This window comes from Engraulis encrasicolus, chromosome 16 (assembly GCF_034702125.1).
Source record: "Engraulis encrasicolus isolate BLACKSEA-1 chromosome 16, IST_EnEncr_1.0, whole genome shotgun sequence".
Classification (NCBI taxonomy): domain Eukaryota; kingdom Metazoa; phylum Chordata; class Actinopteri; order Clupeiformes; family Engraulidae; genus Engraulis; species Engraulis encrasicolus.
Genome location: NC_085872.1, coordinates 53,490,472 through 53,515,471, shown reverse-complemented (window position 1 = coordinate 53,515,471; position 25,000 = coordinate 53,490,472). Strand labels below are relative to the sequence as shown.

The 25,000-nt window shown below is 42.4% G+C and overlaps 1 protein-coding gene across 1 annotated transcript in view; it reads left to right on the top strand.

Annotated features, from left to right (window-relative positions):
• The first annotated feature begins 13,554 nt into the window (after positions 1-13,554).
• The window catches only part of LOC134465925 (rho GTPase-activating protein 12-like), a 38,408-nt gene continuing 26,962 nt past the window's right edge, over positions 13,555-25,000 (top strand). Inside the window, exons 1-3 of the mRNA XM_063219825.1 lie at positions 13,555-13,982; positions 21,825-21,979; positions 22,469-23,743. Coding sequence (XP_063075895.1) covers positions 21,854-21,979; positions 22,469-23,743 — 1,401 coding nt within the window. The 5' untranslated portion in view covers positions 13,555-13,982; positions 21,825-21,853. The remainder of the gene's footprint in view (positions 13,983-21,824; positions 21,980-22,468; positions 23,744-25,000) is intronic.

Here is a 25,000-nt window from a genome sequence, read left to right as displayed (position 1 = left end):
TATTGTCAAATAATCAGTATTCATATTGTCTGAAACATTTCAAATTTTCTGAACCAACTTCCCTTTAAAACAACGCTATGCAATTTTTGTTTGGTTCTCGTCGTTTGAGAAATGACCATGATGATTCCAACTCAATAGACAAAAGGGGCTACCAGAATTTAATGTGTGTTTTTTTCTCCCACTGAAACCCATTGCAAGACGTGGCTATTGAACTACATTTGTTGTAACGAGTCATGTTTAGTTTCGAAGACCTGTTATTTCCACTTTTTAAATGTTTATTACGGTCACACATTTTTCACAGTTTTTTTTCTTTTTTTTTGCATCATCACAATCATTGATCACCAATCATTTGCGCTGAACTTGTGTTATGTGTTTTTGTACGTTTTCGTCTCAAGTCTGATGTATATTCTGCCAATCCTTTTCATGGCTCTTTTACTGCGTTGTGGGGGAGGCACACAATTTACTGTTCTGGCGTGGTCGGCAACGATGCTTGTGCCCATTCCCGCACCAGTCAGTTTTGGAGATAATACCAGGTTTTATTCTTTGCCACATATTAGTCTGTTACCCGGATGAACCCGCTGGCATGCATATTGATTATTCTTTGCCACATATTAGTCCGCTGGCATGCATATTGTCGCAACAGTTAGCGGAGAAAAAACAACTTTGCGTTTCCTGAACGTTCACAATTGCAGCGTGAGCACGCCAGCCTGTGCAGTGCGGGAACGGGAAAGTGCCTAATCACAAAGGGGAGTTGCCATCATTTTTTAAATCTCTGACGGAATGCCAACATTTAAAAGCTGGGGTGAATTTCTCAAAACCAAAGTTACTTACTACATTAGCTACTTTGTTGTTTTCAATGCATTTTCCCATTGGCAACTATCGAAGTTGCTAACGGGCTAACAACTTTTCTTTTGAGAAACTGACCCCTGACTTGTTCTCACGTCAGACAGTTATGTTTTTTTTTTTTTTTCAGTGAAACTGGTTTCCACGGAAACTGTCAAATAGAGTGTACAAAAACATAATTATTCCATTTTTTGTAGTTTTTCCTCATTGAAAGCCATTAAAAAAACGGCTATTGAACTACAGAAAAGGTTGGGTACAAGGCAATATTGGTCATCCCCCTAGTCATGCGATCAATGTTAACATGACTTGCAACTTCAGTGTTCTAGGATACAAATGTGCTTATTACACACACACACACACACACACACACACACACACACACACACACACACACACACACACACACACACACCCACACACAAGCGTATATTCAATACTATCTGAACGCAAAAGCCATTTTGACAATATTTCGCTATGCACACACACACACAGCATTAAGCGTTTTTATTTCACGTTAATGTACCTTTGTTTTTGGAATTTGAAAAGACAAACTGACACACACACACACACACACACACACACTTTTATTTTGCGAAAGGCTTCTCTTCTCTTGTTTTTCTTTTATCTGGAATTTATTTATTAAAAATCCATAAAAAAAGAAAAACTGTGTTTGTGGTCGCTTGTTTTTGGGTTAAGACTTGGAGTATGAGTCTCTCCCCCTTCCTCTCTCCCTCTCCCTCTCTCTTTAGCTCTCATAGCTCTCATAGCTCTCATAGCGCTCTCTCTCTCGCTCTCGCTCTCGCTCTCGCTCTCTCTCTCTCTCTTGTCATCATTGGAGGGTTTCAAACTTCTATTTTAACTCCACCCACCTGCCTCTTGGAACATTTGATTGGGTAAACCCTGCATATAAACATTTGATTGGTTAAACCCTGCACAGGGACATTTGATTGGTTAAACCCTGCACAGGAACATTTGATTGGTTAAACCCTGCACAGGAACATTTGATTGGTTAAACCCTGCACAGGGACATCTGATTGGTTAAACCCTGCACAGGAACATTTGATTGGTTAAACCCTGCACAGGAACATTTGATTGGTTAAACCCTGCACAGGAACATTTGATTGGTTAAACCCTGCACAGGAACATTTGATTGGTTAAACCCTGCACAGGAACATCTGATTGGTTAAACCTTGCATAGGAACATTTGATTGGTTAAACCCTGCAGGGGAACATGTGATTGGTTAAACCCTGCACAGGAACATTTGATTGGTTAAACCCTGCACAGGGACATTTGATTGGTTAAACCCCACACGGTAACATTTGATTGGTTAAACCCTGCACAGGAACATTTGATTGGTTAAACCCCACACGGTAACATTTGATTGGTTAAACCCTGCACAGGGACATTTGATTGGTTAAACCCCACACGGTAACATTTCAGCAGAAGATCTTCCCCATATTCCAACTGGTAAGATATTCTGCAATGCAAAGGCAAAGTGCAGTAACTACATGCATATGTAGGCTACCTACCATAGTCATTTAAAATTGAGAGTTAACCCTATCCAGACCGGGCTTTTTTGGCATTCCCGGGACCGGGGGGGGGCTCTGTTGACCCCCCCTCCTCATAACTTAGGAACCGAATGGCGTATGACCACCAAACTTAGAGGGGATGATCTTCAGCCAAATATCTATGAATGACATCAGTTTGGTGTCATTATTGGATATTATGACATCATTTTGACATCATTTCCTGTTTTTATTGCCCAAAATGTCACCTTCATGTATTTTCCATCTATCTTGGGAAATGCACATCAATTTTGGTTATTATTTGCTTCAGACCACTTCAAATGTTCACAAGGGTGTCTGATGCTGATGAAAACGTAAAAAAATATGAAGTGATGATGATGAGACTTGGATCAGTGATTTTTGGTCAGGCGTACCTGTCAGAAAACCGTTGCCATGGCAACAACAAAAATTATAAACCTAATCTTTTGGTATCACTGTAGCCAACTTCATTTTAGGAAAAGTCACAAAGTTTCGTAGTCATAGCTTTAGTCATTCAGGAGTTATACGACATCAAAGTTGGTGCGGGCACTTTTAATACAAATATATATTGATTTCGAGGTCCTCTTGGAATTTTTATTTTTATTTTTTTTATTTAATTTTTATTTAACCAGGAAAAATAAACCCGTTGAGATTAAGAACCTCTTTTACAAGGGTGTCCTGGCCAAGTGGCGGCTCAAGCTACAAAATTAAAATTACACAGTTGCATTAAAATAACAAATCAAGTAAAATAACACGTCAATTGAAACAGTTACAGACAATAGACTCTGTCTCAAGTGATCTCATCTTGGAATTAAAATCGTTCAACGGAATCAGATCTGTTAGCTTCAAGTCCTTTTGTAGATTGTTCCATGAGGTAGGGGCTGAAAACACAAATGCCCTCTTCCCCAGTTCTGTGCGGAAGCAAGGGACAGAGAGTAACAAATGGCCTTTAGAGCGCAGACCATAAGACTCAATATTCCTCACTGTGATTAGGCTGCAGATGTAAGGTGGCAGTAGTCCGAGTATTGCCTTGTAAATAAATGTATACCAGTGAGTAAGTCTCCTGGTAGTCAGTGAAGACCATTTAACTCTGGCATAGAGTTCACAGTGATGAGTTTGGGCCCTACAGTTAGTGATGAACCTCAGGGCACCATGATACACAGAGTCAATCTTACTCAGACATTGGGATGAAGCATTCATGTACAGCAGGTCTGCATAGTCTAAAATGGATACAAACGTTGCAGAGACAAGGCGCTTCTTAACATGAAAGGAAAAACAAATTTTATTTCTAAATAAAAAACCTAACTTTAGTTTAAGTTTCCTCACAAGATTTTCAATGTGGGCTTTGAACGTCAAAGTATCATCAAGCAAAATACCCAGGTATTTATACAAATGTACCACCTCAATTTCAGTTCCCTCAAGGGTGAGTACTGAGGGGATGATTGATGGTACTTTCCTTGGCTTTGAGAACAACATTTGCTTAGTCTTATCAGCATTAAGAAGCAATTTTAACTGTAAAAATGTCTGTTGGATCACATCAAAAGCCTTCTGCAGTGATTCAATAGCATTAACGGCGGATGGCCCGAAGCAGTAAATTATTGTGTCATCAGCATAAAAATGCATGTTCGCATCAGACACATTCCGACCCACATCATTTATGTACATGATAAATAAAAGGGGACCTAAAACCGATCCTTGTGGCACCCCCTTGTGGACACTGACAAATTCTGAGTACAAGTCATCGTGTTTGATACACTGGGACCTACCACTTAAATAATTTGTGAACCAAGAAACAACATGATCTGAGAGACCAAAGCTGGAAAGCCTCTCTCTGAGAACTGTGTGATCCACAGTGTCGAACGCCTTGGAAAGGTCAATGAAAAGTGCTGCACAGTACTGATTTTTGTCAAGGGCAACAAGTATGTCATTGACTACTTTTGTGGCAGCAGTGATAGTACTGTGCTTTTTCCTAAAACCTGACTGAAGCCTTGAAAGAAGGTTGTTTGTGTATAAAAAGTCTTTAAGTTGCTCGCATACCAGTGATTCCAGGATTTTTGATAGGACACACAAATTAGATATTGGCCTGTAGTTAGTTAAAACTGCTGGGTCGCCTCCTTTTAAAAGCGGAATAACAAAGGCCGACTTCCAGACTACGGGAAGTTCTTTGTTTTCAATTGATAAATTAAAAAGTGTTGTGATGGGCTGTGCAATAAAATCGGCTGACATTTTCAAAAAATAAGGTTCAATAAAATCTGGCCCAGGAGGTTTACTTTGATTCAAAGTTTTGAGTGCCTTGTGCACTTGCTGCACAGTGAAGGGCGCAAATATAAAAGGTTCTCTAGGACATATTTCTGTGTTTATATTGTGAGGCACTGTAGTATTTCTTGTAGATTCAAACAATGACCCAGATGACACAAAATGCTTATTGAAACAATTTAATATTTCAGTCCTATTAGTCACTGGGGCTGAATCACTTAAAATATATGTAGGAAGAGCCTGAGGGGTTTTGTTCACGGATAGAGACTTAATCACTTTCCAAAATTTCTGTGGATTATTGAGATTTTCAGTAGTAACAGATAAGTAATACTCTGATTTTGCCTTTTTGATGAGAGAGGTGCATTTATTTCTTAATTGTCTAAAAATAGACCAATCACAGGCAGGGCCAGGGCCCACCAGGAATACCTGGTGGGCCCTGGCCCACAGTTTGAGAATCACTATCACACCCATTACAAAGGTGTTTGAGACTTCAAGGTTTTCAAATGATTACAAAACACAACTTACAAAACAAAAATTTGTTTTGTTTTTTGCTTAACATTTACAGTCAATGCTCCTCATATATTTGTTGCCATCCACCTGACTGACCGCATGTTCCGATATGAAGCAGCAATGGGTGATAATTTGTAGAGATGCAGCGATTGGGGTTGTGAAAGACTGACTGAATAGCCTAGGCTACGTAAAAAGTAGAGATGCCCCAGATCCTGATTTTCATGATCCTACCGGATACCGGATCCACTGCTTAAGATCCTGCCGGACCCGGACCCTGTGAAAAACCCTATTAACCTGCCGGATCCGGAAGCCGGATTTTGGATCCGGTGCATCTCTAATATTTTGCAACTGCGTTACATGCCACCTCGATGTCAAAATGAGATGGGGGGTAACCCTATTTTAACAGGACTTTAGAGAGATGAGGGTTGCCCTATTTTAACAGGACTTTAGAGAGATGAGGGTAACCCTATTTTAACAGGACTTTAGAGAGATGAGGGTTGCCCTATTTTAACAGGACTTTAGAGAGATGGGGGTTACCCTATTTTAACAGGACTTTAGAGAGATACCGGTTACCCTATTTTAGCAAGCTTTAGAGAGATGAGGGTAACCCTATTTTAACAAGCTTTAGAGAGATGAGGGTAACCCTATTTTAACAAGCTTTACAGACATGGAGGGTTAACCTATTTAAACAGGACTTTAGATGTGGTGTACTCCTTAAAGTGAAGTGGTGCTTGAGATGGGTTTGATTTAAAAGCTTTTTTGTATACATATACCGTATAACCCACTGGACCTCATCATTACTGTACATTAAATTACATTGCATTGCATTTGACAGACGCTTTATAACCAAAGCCACTTACCAGCGAGAACATAATCATAGCCAACACCACTTGCAGATACAGGTGCACAGGAAATATACAGAACAATACATATAGGCCTACACATATAGAGTGCAGGGTTGTTTTTTTTCCTTGCTTTTTAGTAGAGAGAGTACACACCAATGATACAGTAAGTAGACCTCCTTGGTATACAAACATCATGCCGTAGAGGCTGGCCAAGCATTAGAGTAGTATAGTATAGTATAGTCTAGTATAGTGTAGTATAGTGTAGTGTAGTGTAGTGTGGTATAGTATAGTGTGCTATAGTGTAGTGTAGTGTAGTATAGTATAGTATAGTATAGTATAGTATAGTATAGTATAGTATAGTGTAGTATAGTGTAGTATAGTGTAGTATAGTATAGTATAGTGCAGACGTGGGCAAACTCAGGCCCGGGGGCCACATGCGGCCCGCCCGGCCATTTCATGCGGCCCTCAGCCTTTCCAAGAAAAAAAAAAATGCTGATTCATATGGTCACTCATTCTTAGATGGCTACCTAAAACAAGGGTCTTGGAAACCTAAGATGACTAAAGTCTACATCTAGATACATTTAGCAAGAATGGCATAACTGACAATGTTGTAATTATGTTGGCGTACGCCACTTCTTATTATTGGCACGGGCAAGTCGCTTATGACATCTGGCCCTTTGGTCAACTTTCTAAACCCAATGCGGCCCTTGGGCCAAAATAATTGCCCACCCCTGGTGTAGTGTAGTATAGTGTAGTATAGTGCAGTATAGTATAGTATAGTGTAGTGTAGTGTAGTATAGTGTAGTGTGGTATAGTATAGTGTAGTATAGTATAGTATAGTATAGTATAGTGTAGTATAGTATTGTATAGTGTGCTATAGTGTAGTGTAGTGTAGTGTAGTATAGTGTAGTGTAGTGTAGTATAGTGTAGTATAGTGTAGTATAGTATAGTATAATGCAGTATAGTATAGTATAGTATAGTATAGTATAGTATAGTATAGTATAGTGTAGTATAGTGTAGTATAGTGTAGTATAGTATAGTATAGTATAGTGTAGTATAGTACAGTATAGTATAGTGTAGTATAGTGTAGTATAGTGTAGTATAGTATAGTATAGTGTAGTATAGTGTAGTATAGTATAGTATAGTGTAGTATAGTATAGTATAGTGTAGTATAGTATAGTATAGTATAGTGTAGTATAGTATAGTGTAGTATAGTGTAGTATAGTATAGTGTAGTATAGTATAGTATAGTATAGTATAGTATAATGCAGTGTAGTGTAGTGTAGTGTAGTATAGTGTAGTGTAGTATAGTATAGTGTAGTATAGTATAGTGTAGTATAGTATAGTGTAGTATAGTATAGTATAGTATAGTATAGTATAGTGTAGTATAGTATAGTATAGTGTAGTGTAGTGTAGTATAGTGTAGTATAGTGTAGTGTAGTATAGTATAGTGTAGTATAGTGTAGTATAGTATAGTATAGTATAGTATAGTCTAGTATAGTGTAGTATAGTATAGTATAGCATAGTATAGTGTAGTATAGTGTAGTGTAGTATAGTATAGTGTAGTATAGTGTAGTATAGTATAGTATAGTGTAGTGTAGTGTAGTATAGTATAGTGTAGTGTGGTATAGTATAGTGTAGTATAGTATAGTATAGTATAGTATAGTATAGTATAGTGTAGTATAGTGTAGTATAGTATAGTGTAGTATAGTATAGTATAGTGTAGTATAGTGTAGTGTAGTGTAGTATAGTATAGTGTAGTGTAGTATAGTATAGTGTAGTATAGTATAGTATAGTGTAGTATAGTATAGTATAGTGTAGTATAGTGTAGTATAGTATAGTATAGTATAGTATAGTATAGTGTAGTGTAGTATAGTATAGTATAGTCTAGTCTAGTCTAGTCTAGTCTAGTCTAGTCTAGTCTAGTCACCACACCACTGGCCAAGCCTTAGTGTAGTGTAGTATAGTATAGTATAGTATAGTGTAGTATAGTATAGTGTAGTGTAGTGTAGTACAGTATAGTATAGTATAGTATAGTATAGTCACCACCAGCCTCGCAACACCCTCCTCACTATAGACCCGTTCAGAGTCGACGTCCTCATGAATGCATACACATCGTGGACTCAAACACACCAGAGATATTGTAAGGATATTTTACGAGAGACTCCACTTTTCTGGGTGGTACTGCACTCTAGGGGGAGTGCAGACTCCATTCAGAAAGAACGGGCTGCTGCGCTCAGAGCCGCATCTCGACAGCGGCCACTAGGGGAACTGCAGGTATGGGTGAAATTGGGAGTGGAGGATGTCAGTGCACATCATCCCGACCACGAGGGTCATATTGCTTTTATACAATAGTTCAATTGCCAACAAAATACCAGAATAAATGTTCGAATTCATGTTTATTAGTTACCTTAATCATACTTTGTTTACCTGCTCCGCTAAGCAAAGTAGTTCCGAATTGATTGTATGGTTGCTATGCAATGACGACGAGCTGACAGCGCCAGTGCGCAAAGTTCCATGAAACGGTGTGAAGTGCATTTCTGTGTGCACTGCGACTGGGCTGCGCTTACTAAAATGATGCATGATAAATGAAAACACTGTGCAACTCCAACATTTTAGTTAGATGCCTATTTTATAAGCCTTTTGGCCGATATTGATTTTCACATTTTTGTGAACCGCAAACTTGCTGATAGCTGCGTAAAGACACCCCCCCTCGTCTTTCCCTCTCCAGTGCCGCATGAGATCCGAGCGCTGTTCTCACACGCACAACCACACAAATCATTCCCTTGTAGGCCTATGATACCCCGATGTCTGCTAAAGTTTAGGCTACTGCAGGCTACAACTTTGTTGCTGAAACACTTCCTCATGCACACGTCTGATGTGGGTGCGAACCCGAGAAAGGGGTTCGCGTTATCCCTCCTAATAAACTAAAAGGCAACTCATTCCAGTTCCAAGCGGCCATGATTTTAAATTGCATGGCACACGGTATCTTGCTTCCAGATGCCCACTTTGTAGCCTACTAATTTGCACGTGGTGGACGGCAAGCTTTGCTGATAGCCTAGGCTATATTTTTAAGGGCATCTCTTCCTCGTCATTCCCTCTCCCGCAGCACAAATGAGATCCTATTGTAGCGGTTCTCATACACTGCAGGAGACTGACATAGCCTTTCTGTCTCTGTGTCAAAAAAGTGTCCGTTGTCCCGCATATCCCCCGTTTGAAACTATCTTAATATTTAAAGTGGCTTAGGCTACATTATGTTAGATTGCCTTCAAAAGACTACGAAATAGCGGCCGCAGAGGTGTGCCAACTGCCCAGACAACTGCACTAGAATCAGATAACTTCTTTCCTCTCTGCCAGAATCCAGCTACCAACTGGGATAGGCTACGCGTCTCTGTCATGCGGGCGTGCGTGCGCCCAACTTAGTCCAGCATAGAACAATGGAATAGAATGATGGTGAGTTCAAACTACGCGGCCCTGGTTACACTTACTTTCTCCGCAGTAGACTATGAGATAGAATGATGGCGAGTTCAAAATGCGCGGCCCTGGTTACATTCTATCCATGGCGGAGTGATTATTAGTTGTGATGAGTCTCCGAGGATGATGTCCACCTAGACATCATCCTCCTTACCGACGCGTAGAATGCCAGTAGAACGCGTCTCATCCAATCAGATATCGCAAAATAAATTGACCGGATCTAACTATTGTATACTGGGTGACAGTGCAGACACTAAAGAGATTAAAACTGCCGTTCTGAAGCGTGTACGTTGATTAAAAAATAGATTCCGAAAGGTACACTTGTTATGCTATTTTGAGAGGGAAGAGGCTGTTCCAGCAGCATAGGAGATGTTTGTTGTTACAAGAGATTAAACTACTGACTGGACTGTTGACATCGCCAGGAATACCCGTGTCCGTGGTGCCCACTGCATATCTGAGGTTAGCGCGAGCATCCATTATCTTATTTCGGAAAAAACACCTGTCGAGTCTCTCTACAAGTTACGGAGCATGGACGATTTTGAGGCAGCGGTGCGCACGCAGCTAAATTACGTCATACCTGTTCACAAACTCTAAAGGGGTCTATAAAAACATGTAATGGACAAATGCCCCCCCATGGCAACTAAGCACCACCCTCTCTCAGTTGCCCCAACAGCCCCCGGGAGCCCCTGTTTAGAAATAACAAGTAAATACAAGATCGAGATGTACACTCGGTGTGCGTTACAATATGCGACCTTGCCTCCTCCACTTGTGCTTGTCTCCTCGTACCAGGTAGTAAAATGTCATGATGACATCACTGACCACAGCATTATATTTCAATATCTTGCAAAAGCTCAATTGTAAACTCTTTTTCTCATTTTCAATTGGGATGGTGAATGAAAAACAGTCCCTCAAAAGTTGTTGTGCCTAGGCTGACAGCTGGGAAACTTTATCGTTTTCTCCACGGAGGAGGGGCCAGGAGGCGGGGCGAGGCCACAAGCACCTTCCGGCCATTTCTGTAGTTCAATAACCATGTGTTGTAATGGCTTTCAATGGGAGAAAAGACTACAGTGTCACCTAAACATATGCCACAGTGCCCCCTTGTGACAGAAACACAGAAGCGCAGTATACACACCCACGAGTGTTATATATATTTCTGTCAACCCCCCCTCTCTCTTTCTCTCTCTTTCTCTCCCTCTCTCTCTCTCTCTCTCTCTCTCTCTCTCCCCCCACTGTTTATAACGTTTAACCCTATCCAGACCGGGCTTTTTTGGCATTCCTGGGACCGGGGGGGGGCTCATTTGACCCCCCCCCCCTCATAACTTAGGAACCGAATGACGTATGACCACCAAACTTGGAGGGGATGATCTTCAGCCAAAGATCTATGAATGCCATCAATTTGGTGTCATTATCGGATATTATGACGTCATTATGATGTCATTTCCTGATTTTATTGCCCAAAATGTCACCTTAACCCTATCCAGACCGGGGGGGGGCAAAAAGTGCCCGCACCAACTTTGATGTCGTATAACTCCTGAATGACTTAAGCTATGACTACGAAACTTTCTGACTTTTCCTAGAATGAAGTTGGCTACAATATGATACCAAAAGATTAGGTCTATCATTTTTGTTGTTGCCATGGCAACGGTTTTCTGACGGGTACACCTGACCAAAAATAACTGATCTAAGTCTTATCATCATCACTTTTCATATTTTTTTTCTTCTTCATTGGCATCAGACACCCTTGTGAATATTTGAAGTGGTCTGATGCACATAATAACCAAAATTGATATGCATTACCCAAGTTAGATGGAAAATACATTAAGTTGACATTTTGGCCATAAAATCAGGAAATGACGTCGTAATGACGTCATAATATCCAATAATGACACCAAACTGATGTCATTCATAGAACTTTGGCTGAAGATCATCCCCTCCAAGTTTGGTGGTCATACGCCATTCGGTTCCCAAGTTATGAGGGGGGGGGTCAAAAGAGCCCCCCCCCGGTCCCAGGAATGCCAAAAAAGCCCGGTCTGGATAGGGTTAATGTATTTTCCATCTAACTTGGGTAATGCACATCAATTTTGCTTACTATGTGCTTCAGACCACTTAAAATGTTCACAAGGGTGTCTGATGCTAATGAAAATGTAAAAAAATATGAAAAGTGATGATGATGAGACTTAGATCAGTGATTTTTGGTCATGCGTACCTGTCAGAAAACCGTTGCTATGGCAACAATAAAAATAATCTGTTGGTATCAAACTGTAGCCAACTTCATGTTAGGAAAAGTCACAAAGTTCCGTAGTGCTAGCTTTAGTCATTCAGGAGTTATACGACATCAAAGTTGGTGCGGGCACTTTTAGCCCCCCCCCGGTCTGGATAGGGTTAAGTCTGAGGTTGTTCAGTGGGCCGTACTTTTTAAAATCTTGTGCTGTGCACTCTGCAGACTGAAAGACAGAGAGAGCGACTGACCGTAACGTTCTGTTTCTCTTGACACTGTGTTTTGATGTTATCGGTATAAGCTTTGGCAGCACTGAAACCGATACGCATGCGAACAATTGAATTTGAATTTGAATTTGAGATAGAGAGATTTGTACTTTTCTTTTGTGCCGTTTGTTCGTCTTGTATGAGACAGAGAGAGATAGAGAGAGGGAGAGAGGTCTTATTTGTATACAATGCTTTGGCAACACTGTATCTTAACAGTGCTGCTAATAAAGCACCAATGGAACTGAATTGAGAAGAGGTGTGTGTGTGTGTGTGTGTGTGTGTGTGTGTGTGTGTGTGTGTGTGTGTGTGTGTGTGTGTGTGTGTGTGTGTGTGTGTGTGTGTGTGTGTGTGTGTGTGTGTGTGTGTGTGTGTGTGTGTGTGTGTGAGTGTGTGTGTACGTTGGGTGTGACCACACACAGGTCTAGTTTTAAACTCGTGATTCCTCAGCTTTATTTCTTTAATGGATACTTGGTCCTGATTGGTCAATGCGCAGTGACGTTTGGGGCTCATGGACACTCATGGACACTTTTGACACTTTTGAATAGAGATGTCCGATAATATCGGCCCACTGATTTTATCGGCCCGATAATAGCATAAAATGTAATATCGGGCAATATCGGTATCAGATATCAAAACCGATATAATAATGCTTGAATTACTGTGCACTTTGCGTGTGTGTGTGTGTGTGTGTGTGTGTGTGTGTGTGTGTGTGTGTGTGTGTGTGTGTGTGTGTGTGTGTGTGTGTGTGTGTGTGTGTGTGTGTGTGTGTGTGCGTGTGTGTGTAATTTTAACAAATGCATGGAGCATAGTCATGCTGCAATAGAAAAAGTGATGTGAAACATGAGTTAGGGGGTATTCATGACGCAACAAAAAGGCTTAGGGGGTACATGACACAAAAAAGTTTGGGAAACACTGGCCTAGCCTACACAGGCATTTAAAGTGCACAACAGAACAGAACTGGACATCTTCTAGAAAGCATGTATATTTAAAAGAGGTAGGCCTATTTGTTGCGCATTTCCAAAAGTCCTATTGTGACCATTTGACTAATAGCATGTGAAAAAACAAATAAATATTAAAGTTGCATTTATTCTTTCTTGTAATGTCTTGTGTATTCTATTTTCTATGTATGCTACTGAACACCTTAATTTCCCCTGGGGAAATACAAATGAAATGATAATAATATATTAATAATACAACTAATAGTTAATAATAATGATACTGCATAATTAAATGTTTTGTGCCAATACATGGCCTGAATAACATGTAGAGAGAGGAAGAGGAAGAAGCGCTCTGTATTAAGGACGTAATCATTTACCCTACATTGGAAGAATGACATCTCTAGATCTATTCCCTCTCTCTCTCTCTCTCTCTCTCTCTCTCTCTCTCTCTCTCTCTCTCTCTCTCTCTCTCTCTCTCTCTCTCTCTCTCTCTCTCTCTCTCTCTCTCCCTCCTTCTCTCTCTCTCTCTCTCTCTCTCTCTCTCTCTGGGGGGCGGGGACTTGACATGCAACGCAACTTCAAAACTCCAAAGGTGTGTTTGCGCTCCAAGGTGTGTTTGTGTGTGTGTGTGTGTGTGTAGCCTACTTGAGTGTGTGTGTGTAATCGCCAGAGTAGGTGTGTCTACGTGTGTGTGTGTTTGAGCGAGACAGAGCACTTGAAAGACGCCGTGTCGTCTCTCACACACACACAAGAAAAGTGTGTGTTTTGTTGTGTGTGTGTGTGTGTGTATTCCGGCGTGTGTATGTGTGTAGCCTGTGTGTTTTTGGCCAGCGAGTTGTTATCGGAAGCGAAACGTAAGGACGCCACGGATCTCTGTCAAAATCGAGTCGAGAGTTGGGAAGTTTCGTCAACTCATGAACAGGCGAACAGAGTCTTGTAAAAACTCTTGTAGGCTAAAAGTCACCACCCGACACAGGTGTGTGTGTCCCTGGACTTTGTGGAATACAGGCTACCTCTCCCCAAAAACACGGACGTCAAAAGACGCACAGCACGTTACTGGACTAGGGAAGACACTATCCTTTGCACAGGTAAAGTTGACTTGGAAAAAGAAGAAAGAATTGTGTTGCTTTGCTTAGAGAGAGCGGTGTGTTGTTGTTGAAACATTTTCTTTCCTCTGAGAGCGAGATTTGACGTAGGTCGAGGCTGTAACTCGCCATTTAGGGGCCGTCTGTCTGTGTGTGGTGGGTTTTGGGTGTAAAGTTCAGTCAGTCTCTGTGTGTGTGTGTTGTTGTTGGTTTTTAGCTTTAGCTTGTCTGTGGTTGTGGCTAAAGTAGGCTAAGCTAACATACCTGGCCGAACACCTCACCTGAGGAAAAGTTGCGCAACTCGAGAGAGACCGCGCACAGTGCTCCTGATCTTGTGGCAAGCCGTTTTGACGTGTAACGTGTGAGCTTCATAGGGCCTACTTCACTTTACGTAGGCTAATATTGTAGACCTACAGTGTCCTCTGGTGTTGAGATAGACACTTTGAAATAAAATGAATTATTGTCATTATTATCATTATTATCATTATTATCATTGTCATTATTATTATTATTAGAGTAATACAAAGCTTAGTTCTGACAGTGCACAGGGGCCTTCAGTAATACATCATGACTTGGTAATTGCCATTCTGGTAACAGCTCTTTTATAACAGCGCGTCTTAAGGGGTTAAAACAAGCTATGTGGCTGTTGTTATACCGTGTGTGTGTGTGTGTGTGTGTGTGTGTGTGTGTGTGTGTGTGTGTGTGTGTGTGTGTGTGTGTGTGTGTGTGTGAAATGTTCCGTATCAAAACAATGCTGTTGAAAACAGGAAACGGCTTGCCACAGGAGAAAGAGGGAGTGAACGGGGAGAGAGTGGAGACATCTGAGGAATGCAGGAGGAACCTGTTCAGGCACGCGGAGAGGAGAGGGGGGGGGGAGAGGGGGAGAGAGGGGGGGGGGGAAGGGGGGGGGGGGGGGGAGAGGAGAGGGGGGGGGGAGAGGGGAGAGAGAGCGAGGGGGGGGGGGGGGAGAGAGGAGAGAGAGAGGGGAGGAGGAGAGAGAGAGAGAGAGAGTGGAAGAGAGAGCAGAGGGAGAGTGAGGAAGAGAGAGCAAGGGGAAGAGAGAGAGAGAGAGAAGGAGAGCAGAGGGGGAGAGAGGAGAGAGAGAAGGGAGAGAGAGAAGGAGAGCAGAGGGAGAGAGAGGGAGAGAGAGAGAGAGAGAGAGAGAGAGAGAGAGAGAGAGAGAGGAAGGGAGAGCAAGGGGGAGAGGGGAGAGAGAGAAGGAGAGCAGAGAGAGTGAGAGAGAGAGAGAGAGAGGGAGAAAGAGAGTGGGAGAGAGAGAGACTGAAAAAGGTAGAGAGAAAGAGAGCGAGGGCATGAGTAGGAGACAGGACACACACAGAGAGAGAGAGAGAGAGAGAGAGAGAGAGAGGAGTGACTTAAACTTTAGGTGTGTGTGTATGTGTTCTAATTTAAGTGTGTGTGTGTGTGTGTGTGTGTGTGTGTGTGTGTGTGTGTGTGTGTGTGTGTGTGTGTGTGTGTGTGTGTGTGTGTGTGTGTGTGTGTGTGTGTGTGTGTGTGTGTGTGTGTGTGTTGGAATGTGTTATAAAACTTGCTCTGTCACGTCCTTGGTGAACTCACCTCCAGAAGACGTGGATCACATTGGAACATTGGGCCAGCTGGATATGTGTGTGTGTAAAGGCGTTAGTAGGCTAGTGTGTGTGTGTGTGTGTGTGTGTGTGTGTGTGTGTGTGTGTGTGTGTGTGTGTGTGTGTGTGTGTGTGTGTGTGTGTGTGTGTACTTGACATGTGATGTCATGTCAGTCAACATTAGCTCTCTCACACTCACTCACTTACACTCTGTCTCTCTGTGATGCATGTCTTATAATCGTTTCATTACATTACACCACATTACACTGTGATGCAGTTTGTTTCCATGTCTTATAATCGTTTCATTACACTACACTTCAGCTGACGTTTTTATCCAGAGCAACGTACAGTTAGGGCTGGGTAAAATAATTGATTTAAAGATGGCCTCTCAACGTCATTTCATTAATATTGCTGTGTTCCCCATTGTTATTGAATGTGTTACGCATTGGTCCTGTTTTAAAAAACGTTCTGGTTGCTTTGTTTCAAGCCGTTTTTGCAAGCTAGCAAGGTGGCTTGTGGAGAAACGAGAGGGTGTTCCGTGTTTCTCGTGGAAATGCGTCTCTGATTGGCTCACTCCTCCTGCTCTCGTGGAAATGCGTCTCTGATTGGCTCAGTCCTCCTGTTCTTGGAGAGAATGTAATGGGAAACAGAGTCGCCACTTCCCCGGGTGGTACTGCACTATAGGGGCGCCAACGGAGGCGTGCAGGCTCCATTCAGGTCTGTGCTCTTTCGACAGCGACCCCTAGGCGAACTGCAGGCAACCAGAGTGAGCTGGCTTTAAGTATGAGGCTTTGTGCTGTGTGTGTACCTGAGAGTAGCAACCAGCTGATAGCTAAGCTAAGCTAGGTTTCGGGCCACCAGATGTTGCTTGTTTTGAAAACAAGCAGAAAAAAAATACTCAACATGTTTTTAGAAAAACGGGTCGACATTTGTGGGCAACGCCTTCTTTTGACGTGACGCAACACAGAAAGGCTTTCGTGATTTGCTCGTTTCTCTGCATTATTTATGTCAATTGGGAAACACCGGGAAACACAGCCAGGCGAGGTGACGCACCGCTATGAGAGCCTTGCAAGTAAGTTTAACTTGGGGTGACCGTCCGATCTTCAAAAGGAGTGAGTAAAACTGTGTTTTATCGGAAGTTGGCCTTTAATCGATAATCGATTGATTTCATTTAAAATTCACATAATAGATTCACAGGGCACAAAATCATTTTTTTTCTTTTTTTTTCTTTTTGTTTAATTTAGGTCTATGGAAAATACCCAGTAGGTATTAGTCAATTAGGCCTAGGCCTACTTATTACAAATTAGCAATCTGTTAACACTGTCAAGCCACAGGCCTTTGACATTTTTATATAAAAATAGGCAACAGCATCTTTTGGAGGAATTCCTTGCACCAAGAAGGGAACGGATTGAATCGATTAGGAATGAAACGAATCGAATCGAATTGAATTGAATCGTGATTAATCGATTCAAAACCCTAAGAATCGAAATCGAATCGATACAGGAACATGGCTGCGATACCCAGCCCTACTTACAGTTATTTTCAGGGTAGGCTATTGGTTACAGTCCCTCCCTGGAGCAGTGTGGGGTTAGGTGCCTTGTTACAGGGTGTTGGTTACAGTCCCTGGAGCAGTGTGGGGTTAGGTGCCTTGTTACAGGGTGTTGGTTACAGCCCCTGGAGCAGTGTGGGGTTAGGTGCCTTGGTACAGGGTATTGGTTACAGTCCCTGGAGTAGTGTGGGGTTAGGTGCCTTGGTACAGGGTATTGGTTACAGTCCCTGGAGTAGTGTGGGGTTAGGTGCCTTGGTACAGGGTATTGGTTACAGTCCCTGGAGTAGTGTGGGGTTAGGTGCCTTGGTACAGGGTATTGGTTACAGTCCCTGGAGTAGTGTGGGGTTAGAGGCCTTGGTACAGGGTATTGGTTACAGTCCCTGGAGTAGTGTGGGGTTAGGTGCCTTGCTACAGGGTATTGGTTACAGTCCCTGGAGCAGTGTGGGGTTAGGTGCCTTGGTACAGGGTATTGGTTACAGTCCCTGGAGTAGTGTGGGGTTAGGTGCCTTGGTACAGGGTATTGGTTACAGTCCCTGGAGTAGTGTGGGGTTAGGTGCCTTGGTACAGGGTATTGGTTACAGTCCCTGGAGCAGTGTGGGGTTAGAGGCCTTGGTACAGGGTATTGGTTACAGACCCTGGAGCAGTGTGGGGTTAGAGGCCTTGGTACAGGGTATTGGTTACAGACCCTGGAGCAGTGTGGGGTTAGGTGCCTTGGTACAGGGTATCGGTTCCAGTCCCTGGAGCAGTGTGGGGTTAGTTGCCTTGTTACAGGGTGTTGGTTACAGTCCCTGGAGCAGTGTGGGGTTAGTTGCCTTGTTACAGGGTGTTGGTTACAGTCCCTGGAGCAGTGTGGGGTTAGGTGCCTTGCTGAACGGTACTCCAGTCATGTAGGGAGGGTGGGATTTGAACCGGCAACCCTCTGATCTTAAGACCTCCTCCTATTAGGCCACAGTTGTCCCCTTGTAGGCTACATAGAGTAAAGTAGAGAGTAGACTATCATTTATTGATCCCGAGGGAAATGAAGGTGTCAAGTTGCATACATACAGAAATACAGAAGAAGACACAAAGACATTACACACAACATTGCACATGTATTCACAAAAAAATCACCATACATATGATCACAGGGTCAGATCTCTCTATCCTACTCACACCCGCACAGCCACAACACACACACACACACACACACACACACACACACACACACACACACACACACACACACACACACACACACACACACACACACACGCTCACGCACACAAACAAGATAAAAAACTAGAAAAGTGTCAAGGTGAGAAAGTCACCGTGCATAGTCCAAGGAAGAGATCCACACAAAGATAACGGCAACAATCCATATTTTTGGATAGCGTCGATTTTTAGCCTTGCTTTCCTCCACATCGTTTAGGCCAGTGGTTCCCAACCTTTTTCTTCAGGGACCCATGTTTTTACTATTGTAAGCTTTGGTGACCCAACCACGTGAGCGCCCACACGAGACGGAGTCACAAGATGCCCTCTGTTTCCTGCGAAAACTAATTTTAGTTATTTTATTCCTCAATTCGTCTTTGGTCAAATATAGAATAAATGTTTAATATAGCACTTACAATTTGTTGCTTCTATGCATTTATTAGTTAAATGCTTTGTCTTTTATTCAACATGGGCTATATATATTTAAAATGAAACCCCTTAAAATCAAGAGGGCTCCGTGACCCCCTGTGGATCTTTGGCGACCCATAAGGTGGGTCCCGACCCATAGGTTGGGAACCTCTGGTTTAGGCAACATGTCATCATGCATAGGCGTATCTATGACACGCTGATTTGAACCCACTATCGCGTGTGTCCAATACGCATTTCCAAGTTAAAGCGTGCTCTACAACGCCCTGTGACAGGTTAGGTTTAGGGATGGATTTGGCACAATTTAGGTAGAAACTCGCTGTTCTTGGCAAAAGTAAAGCAGCAGAAACATTGCTTTACTGACAGGTTAGGTTTATGGGTGGTTTTGGTTAGGGCACAGCAAAGCATATTTGCGTTTAGTAACAGAAATGCGCTGTGACAAAACAAAATCGCCGACACGGCGGGAAAACTGCACAAACCTCGTCACGTGTCAAAAGTGCATGAAAGCGCTTTACCGTTGCGTTGAGGAGCACGCTTTAACTTCAAAATGCGTCGCACCAACACGCTGAATGCACTAGCGTGCGATACGCTAAAGCATGATGACACCCTGCGTTTAGGCTGGGCTGCAATTGTTGCCACTCAGTCCTGCTTGTCATTCAGTATACTGCTGAAAGGGACACTGTGTGAGATTTGTAGACGTTTATTTCCAGAATTCATGCCACCCATTCACTAATGTTACCTTTTTCATGGATACGTACCACCACCATCAAATTCTAAGTATTCATTATGACAGGGAAAATGGCACTTTTCATACATGAAAAGGGGGATCTTCTCCATGGTCCGCCATTTTGAATTTCCAGAAATATACATTTTATACTTTGGTTATAATGGTAAATATTTGTTTATTATTAAGTAAACATTCATGAAAAGATCAAATTTGGTAATAGGCAGCACAGTTTTAATGAACAGCGTAGTTGCAGTACCCGTTCTGGCCACATTCTACACTGTGCACCTTTAAAGTATAGCTTCTGCCAATTTCAATATGCTGTTGTATTGCTCACCCTACCCTTGACTTGTCATTAGGCCTTCTCTGTGATGCTGCACATTTTCGGTTCAGCCCTTGAAAATGCCCCCATTACAATGACCCGGAAAAAAAAAAATACTCAGGTACTGCCAAGTCCAGGGCAGTGTGAGCATTACACCTGCATGACACGTCCAGGGTAGTGTGAGCCAGAGCCATCTAATAACAGAGTTGCGCAAACCGGGGACCAGGAAGTCGGTTGGGGATGTGATTCGCGTAGATTAAAATGTTTCTTAACAGTAAACTTCTGTTCGTTGGAAACTAACACAGAACCATCACATACCAAACAAAGATTAAGTACAAACAAATTACATTACCTTTACCACATTTTCTGTGTTCTACGGCCACCTCCTGGAACTAAGTAACTTCTAATAGAACTAAAGTCAATGGGGATTTCCATGTTAACGCTCCGTGAGGCTCCATGAGAGCCGCCATTGCTGTGGAAAGATTGGTCCATAGAGGTCTATGGGAGTGGCATAACTCTGATATTAGATGGCTCTGGTGTGAGCATTACAGGGTAGTGTGAGCATTATGGGTAGTGTAGTGTGAGCATTACAGGGTAGTGTGAGCATTATGGGTAGTGTAGTGTGAGCATTACAGGGTAGTGTGAGCATGCTGGGTAGTGTAGTGTGAGCATTACAGGGTAGTGTGAGCATGCTGGGTAGTGTAGTGTGAGCATTACAGGGTAGGGTAGTGTAGTTACACCTGCATGTTGAAATTGGCAGAAGTTCTCCTTTGATGCCACAGTGCATAGGCACATGTCTGTTATCAGGACTTCAGATTATTAGGCTCTTCTCCCATTGGCCAACACCTGTAAGAAGATTATTAGGCTCTTCTCCCATTGGCCAACACCTGTAAGCAGATTATTAGGCTCTTCTCCCAATTGGCCAACACCTGTAAGCAGATAATTAGGCTCTTCTCCCATTGGCCAACAGTACACCTGTCCTATAATCAGGACTTCAGATTATTAGGCTCTTTTCCCCATACTTCTCAGGGACTCTGATGAAGATGGTATATCCATCAAAACGCTAGTCCCTACACTGTACAGTATTTTGTGCACTTAAAGGAGCAGACCACCCTTTTTTTGATTTTCACATATTTGCAGTATTTCCAAGCATTATTTATTTTCGTCTATGTATTTGCATTGCCCTGTTAAACAGCATAGCCAAATTAGGCATTGTAATGCAAGTCTATGGTACAAAATAAAACATCATCAAATGTACTTATAAACCACTTTTAAAATGAATGTAAAATTCACCAGATTGTAAGACAGCAATTGAATTCCGTCCAGTGATCACTTGTGGCTTGATGCTTAAGATACCAATTACTTCCAGTGATTATGCTAAGCTATGCTAATAATTCTTATCCATTAAAGGGACACTGTGCAGGAAATGGTCAAAAAAGGTACTGCAACTATGCTGCTTATTGAAATTAGGCTGCCTATTGCCAAATTTGATCTTTACTTGGAAGTTTACTAAGTATTAAACAAATCAGCATGAATACTGGAAATAAACAACTACAAATCTCACACAGTGTCCCTTTAAATCTAAGTACTGAAAATACTGAGAAGGAAATTATATGCACATTCATGAATAATGCTGGGAAATACAGCAAATATGTGAAAAAAGGGTGGACTGTTCCTTTAACTTAAAAGAAGAAAAGATGGCCCTTAAAGGGCACTCCTCTATCTACTATGCGGCCCGGCTCCTTTGCTGGCCCGACTCTTCCCAGTCTCTCTCTCCCAAGCATTTCCTGTCTCTCTCAAAACTGTCTAAAAGACCAAAAAAATATATTTGAAAAAAGAAGAAGAAGAAAAGATTTGCATCTGCCCCGGTGTCTTCTCTCCAGTATCTGTCTGTCTCCCGTTGATGCACCAGATGAGAAAAGAGAAGCGTGTGGAATTACCCCTTTTATGTTTATAACCATCCGTATATATTTGTTTTTATAGGTGTTATAACACGTTTATAACAATCCAATATGGCGGCCATTTATAACCCGTATATTTGTTTTTACAGGTGTTATAACACGTTTATAACCCGCCAATATGGCGGACATGGCTCCGGGGGAGGTGTGGGTCGAGGTGGAGTACGAATACGAGTACAAGTCCAAAAGTCGCACCATCAAGATACAACCTGGAGAAATCTTCGTACTGCTGAAGAAAGCTAATGAGGTGAGGTAGATAACTTAGACTGTAGTTTTCTCCCATTGAAATCCATTATAAGATGAACTACTATTCAACTACTACTAAAATGGCTTCTTCAGGTCTTTCTTTCTATCTATCTATCTATCTATCTATCTATCTATCTATCTATCTATCTATCTATCTATCTATCTATCTATCTATCTATCTATCTATCTATCTATCTATCTATCTATCTATCTATCTATCTATCTATCTATCTATCTCCTGCATATATCCATCCATAAACCTGTCTCTATCTCTCTCTCTTTCTCTCTCTCTCTCTCTCTCTCTCTCTCTCTCTCTCACCGCATTGGTTTTGTAGTTCAGTTGCTGTGTTTTACAATGGGTTTCAAATGGAGAAAAACCTACACACAAGGCTACATGAGACCGTTTTTGTAGTTCAATAGCCACGTCTTACAACCGGTTTCAATTGGAGAAAAAACTACAAATGTGTGTCTGTGTGTATGAATTTTTCAGGACTGGTGGCAAGTGGCCCAGCGCTCCGAAGCCTCAACAACATCATCATCCTCAAAGTCCAAATCGTCGTCTCGCTCTGACAACAAACCCTTCTACGTCCCGGCGCAATATGTCCGCGAGGTCCGCCGAGCTCTCTTACCCAAGATGCACCACAGCCACCCGTCACCACCAGACTCCAAACACGAAGACTTGAATCAACCGAAACATCCAAAACATGACAAACATTCCGCGCATTCTAACTCCGACTCCGACTCCGACTCGGAAGGAGTCTCCAAACATAAACACCACCACCACCACGGGTCGAGTAGTTCGTTTAAAGACGATTCACGTAGTGAACACACACAGCGTAAAGACTCTAAGCAGCGACATTCTAGCGGTAGTAGACATAAAGACGATATGACACACACTACGTCAGACAGAGACAGCGACAGTAATGACAATGAATCGCAAACACGTCCAGCTGTAGTACCACCTGTAGCATTACCTCGAACTCACATCAGCACTTCGCAAAAACAAAAGGAAAAGCAGACCCCGTCATCGCCTGCCACACCCCGTCACACGACAGCAACACACGATGCCCTGAGTCCGAGTTCGGACGTCTCTAAAATCCCATTACTCCCCCCGAATGTGTTAGCGAAAACAAAATCTGCTCCGCAAATCGTGCCGCGCTTCGTTGTTGACGATGAGCATTCGAGCGACAAACACGCGTCGTCCTCGTCGACAGAGGATGTCACCGGTGGTGGCCGTCATCAAACGCACAGGACGACAGATGTGACGCATCCCACGACGCCGTCCGACGATAAAGTTCCATTAATGCCTCCGAAGTTTAACAGCCGGATATCGACTTCCAAACGTTCAGACAACGTTTCGACAGCAACAGCGCATGCGCACTCTCGCGCAGACGCCCGTTCCAACGTGAGCCCGACATTGCCAACACGAGCGCACACACTCAAACCGTCCAGCCCGACGCATGTAGGCGCGACAAACGTGCAAAACAGTCGTGGAGAGACGTTATCATCATCAAACAGGCCACAAAAAACACCACCGAAGTTGTCGGGCAATAGTCTTAAAGAAACGTCGTCATCATCAGCACAACATGGTAGCGCTCACACACCCAGTCGATCGAGCTCACTGAAGAACAACATGACTGCTGGTGGAGAGGGAGGTGGAGGAGGAGGATTGGAGGTGACATCATCATCATCATCGTCATCATCGAGTTCTTCATCTGGGCCCAGGAAACATAATTCGTTGCCTCGTACAGGCAAGACCAGCGAGGTAGGTTGTGTGTGTGTGTGTGTGTGTGTGTGTGTGTGTGTGTGTGTGTGTGTGTGTGTGTGTGTGTGTGTGTGTGTGTGTGTGTGTGTGTGTGCGTCTGTGTCTATATATGATGACGTATGATGTTGTGTGTGTGTGTGTGTGTGTGTGTGTGTGTGTGTTACGGTTAAAAAACCGTGATCTCGGTTTCACCTACACAAGGTTCTCTTTTTGATGAGAGACGGTTTTGTTGTTGTTGTTCATACTAGGCTATGTGCGTGAACTTCATACTTCGTGTCACACTTCATTTCAACTCCAAGTCCACTGTTGCTTTTCTACTAGGAAATGTCATCACAATTTAAGATGTTGATTGAAGCAATACAAATAATTGGTTAATCGCGCTAAAGAAGCTGGTGAGAGTGAAGCATAGCCTAATGAAGAACCCACATGGCATGGATGAATCATGATGAACATTTAAATCAACTTAGCTTACATTTGATCTCACAAAGTTAAATAAAAGGCTATTCTAATAGGCTACAACAGTTCTCAGATCCTTAACTGTATTTCATTACCATCCCAACTGCGTGTGCAGGACTGCTGTTAAGGCTGCGTATGAGTTTTGCCATTGAGGCTAATTTAGCTTAGCTTGCAAAATGCAATGGGCAGACAAGATACATTGCTACATTGCTGTTTGAAATGATTTGGGAGCAAAATAGGAGCGAAATACATTGCCATATGACACAAACTACCTTACAAAATACATTCTACGTTAGATTTGGCCTTTAATTCAAAGAAAATATTCACACAATGTCAAGTAAATCCGTTTGTTTTCGTGTCTCTTCAGTCTGTTCCGTTTCTGTCCCACTGTGTTTACTCGCGCTGCGCAAGGCAACATGCGGTCGTAGCACTCTCAATGGGTCGTAGTGATCAATGTTGCCAGGTGTACAACGAGAACTAAGCAAGTAGTGTTGCCAGGTGTAGAACAAATATGCAGTTTTGGGCTGTCTTGTGGAAAAAAAGCCAAAAACAGCTGCTTATAATTTATTAACCCTTTTTACTTGAAAGGGAACTTAAAGTCTTGGGTAGGGAAATATAAACTATAAAATATAAAAATATTGAAATGAAAAAGTGATAAAATAGAAATGGAGATTAATTTAAATTCATGATTGTATCTCATTTTTAAATTTAATTTCAGTTTTGTTTCGTCCGAAAGATTAAGATTTGGGGGGAAATCGCCGCTTATCAAAAAACCGTGCAGAAAACCGTGATGTCAATTTT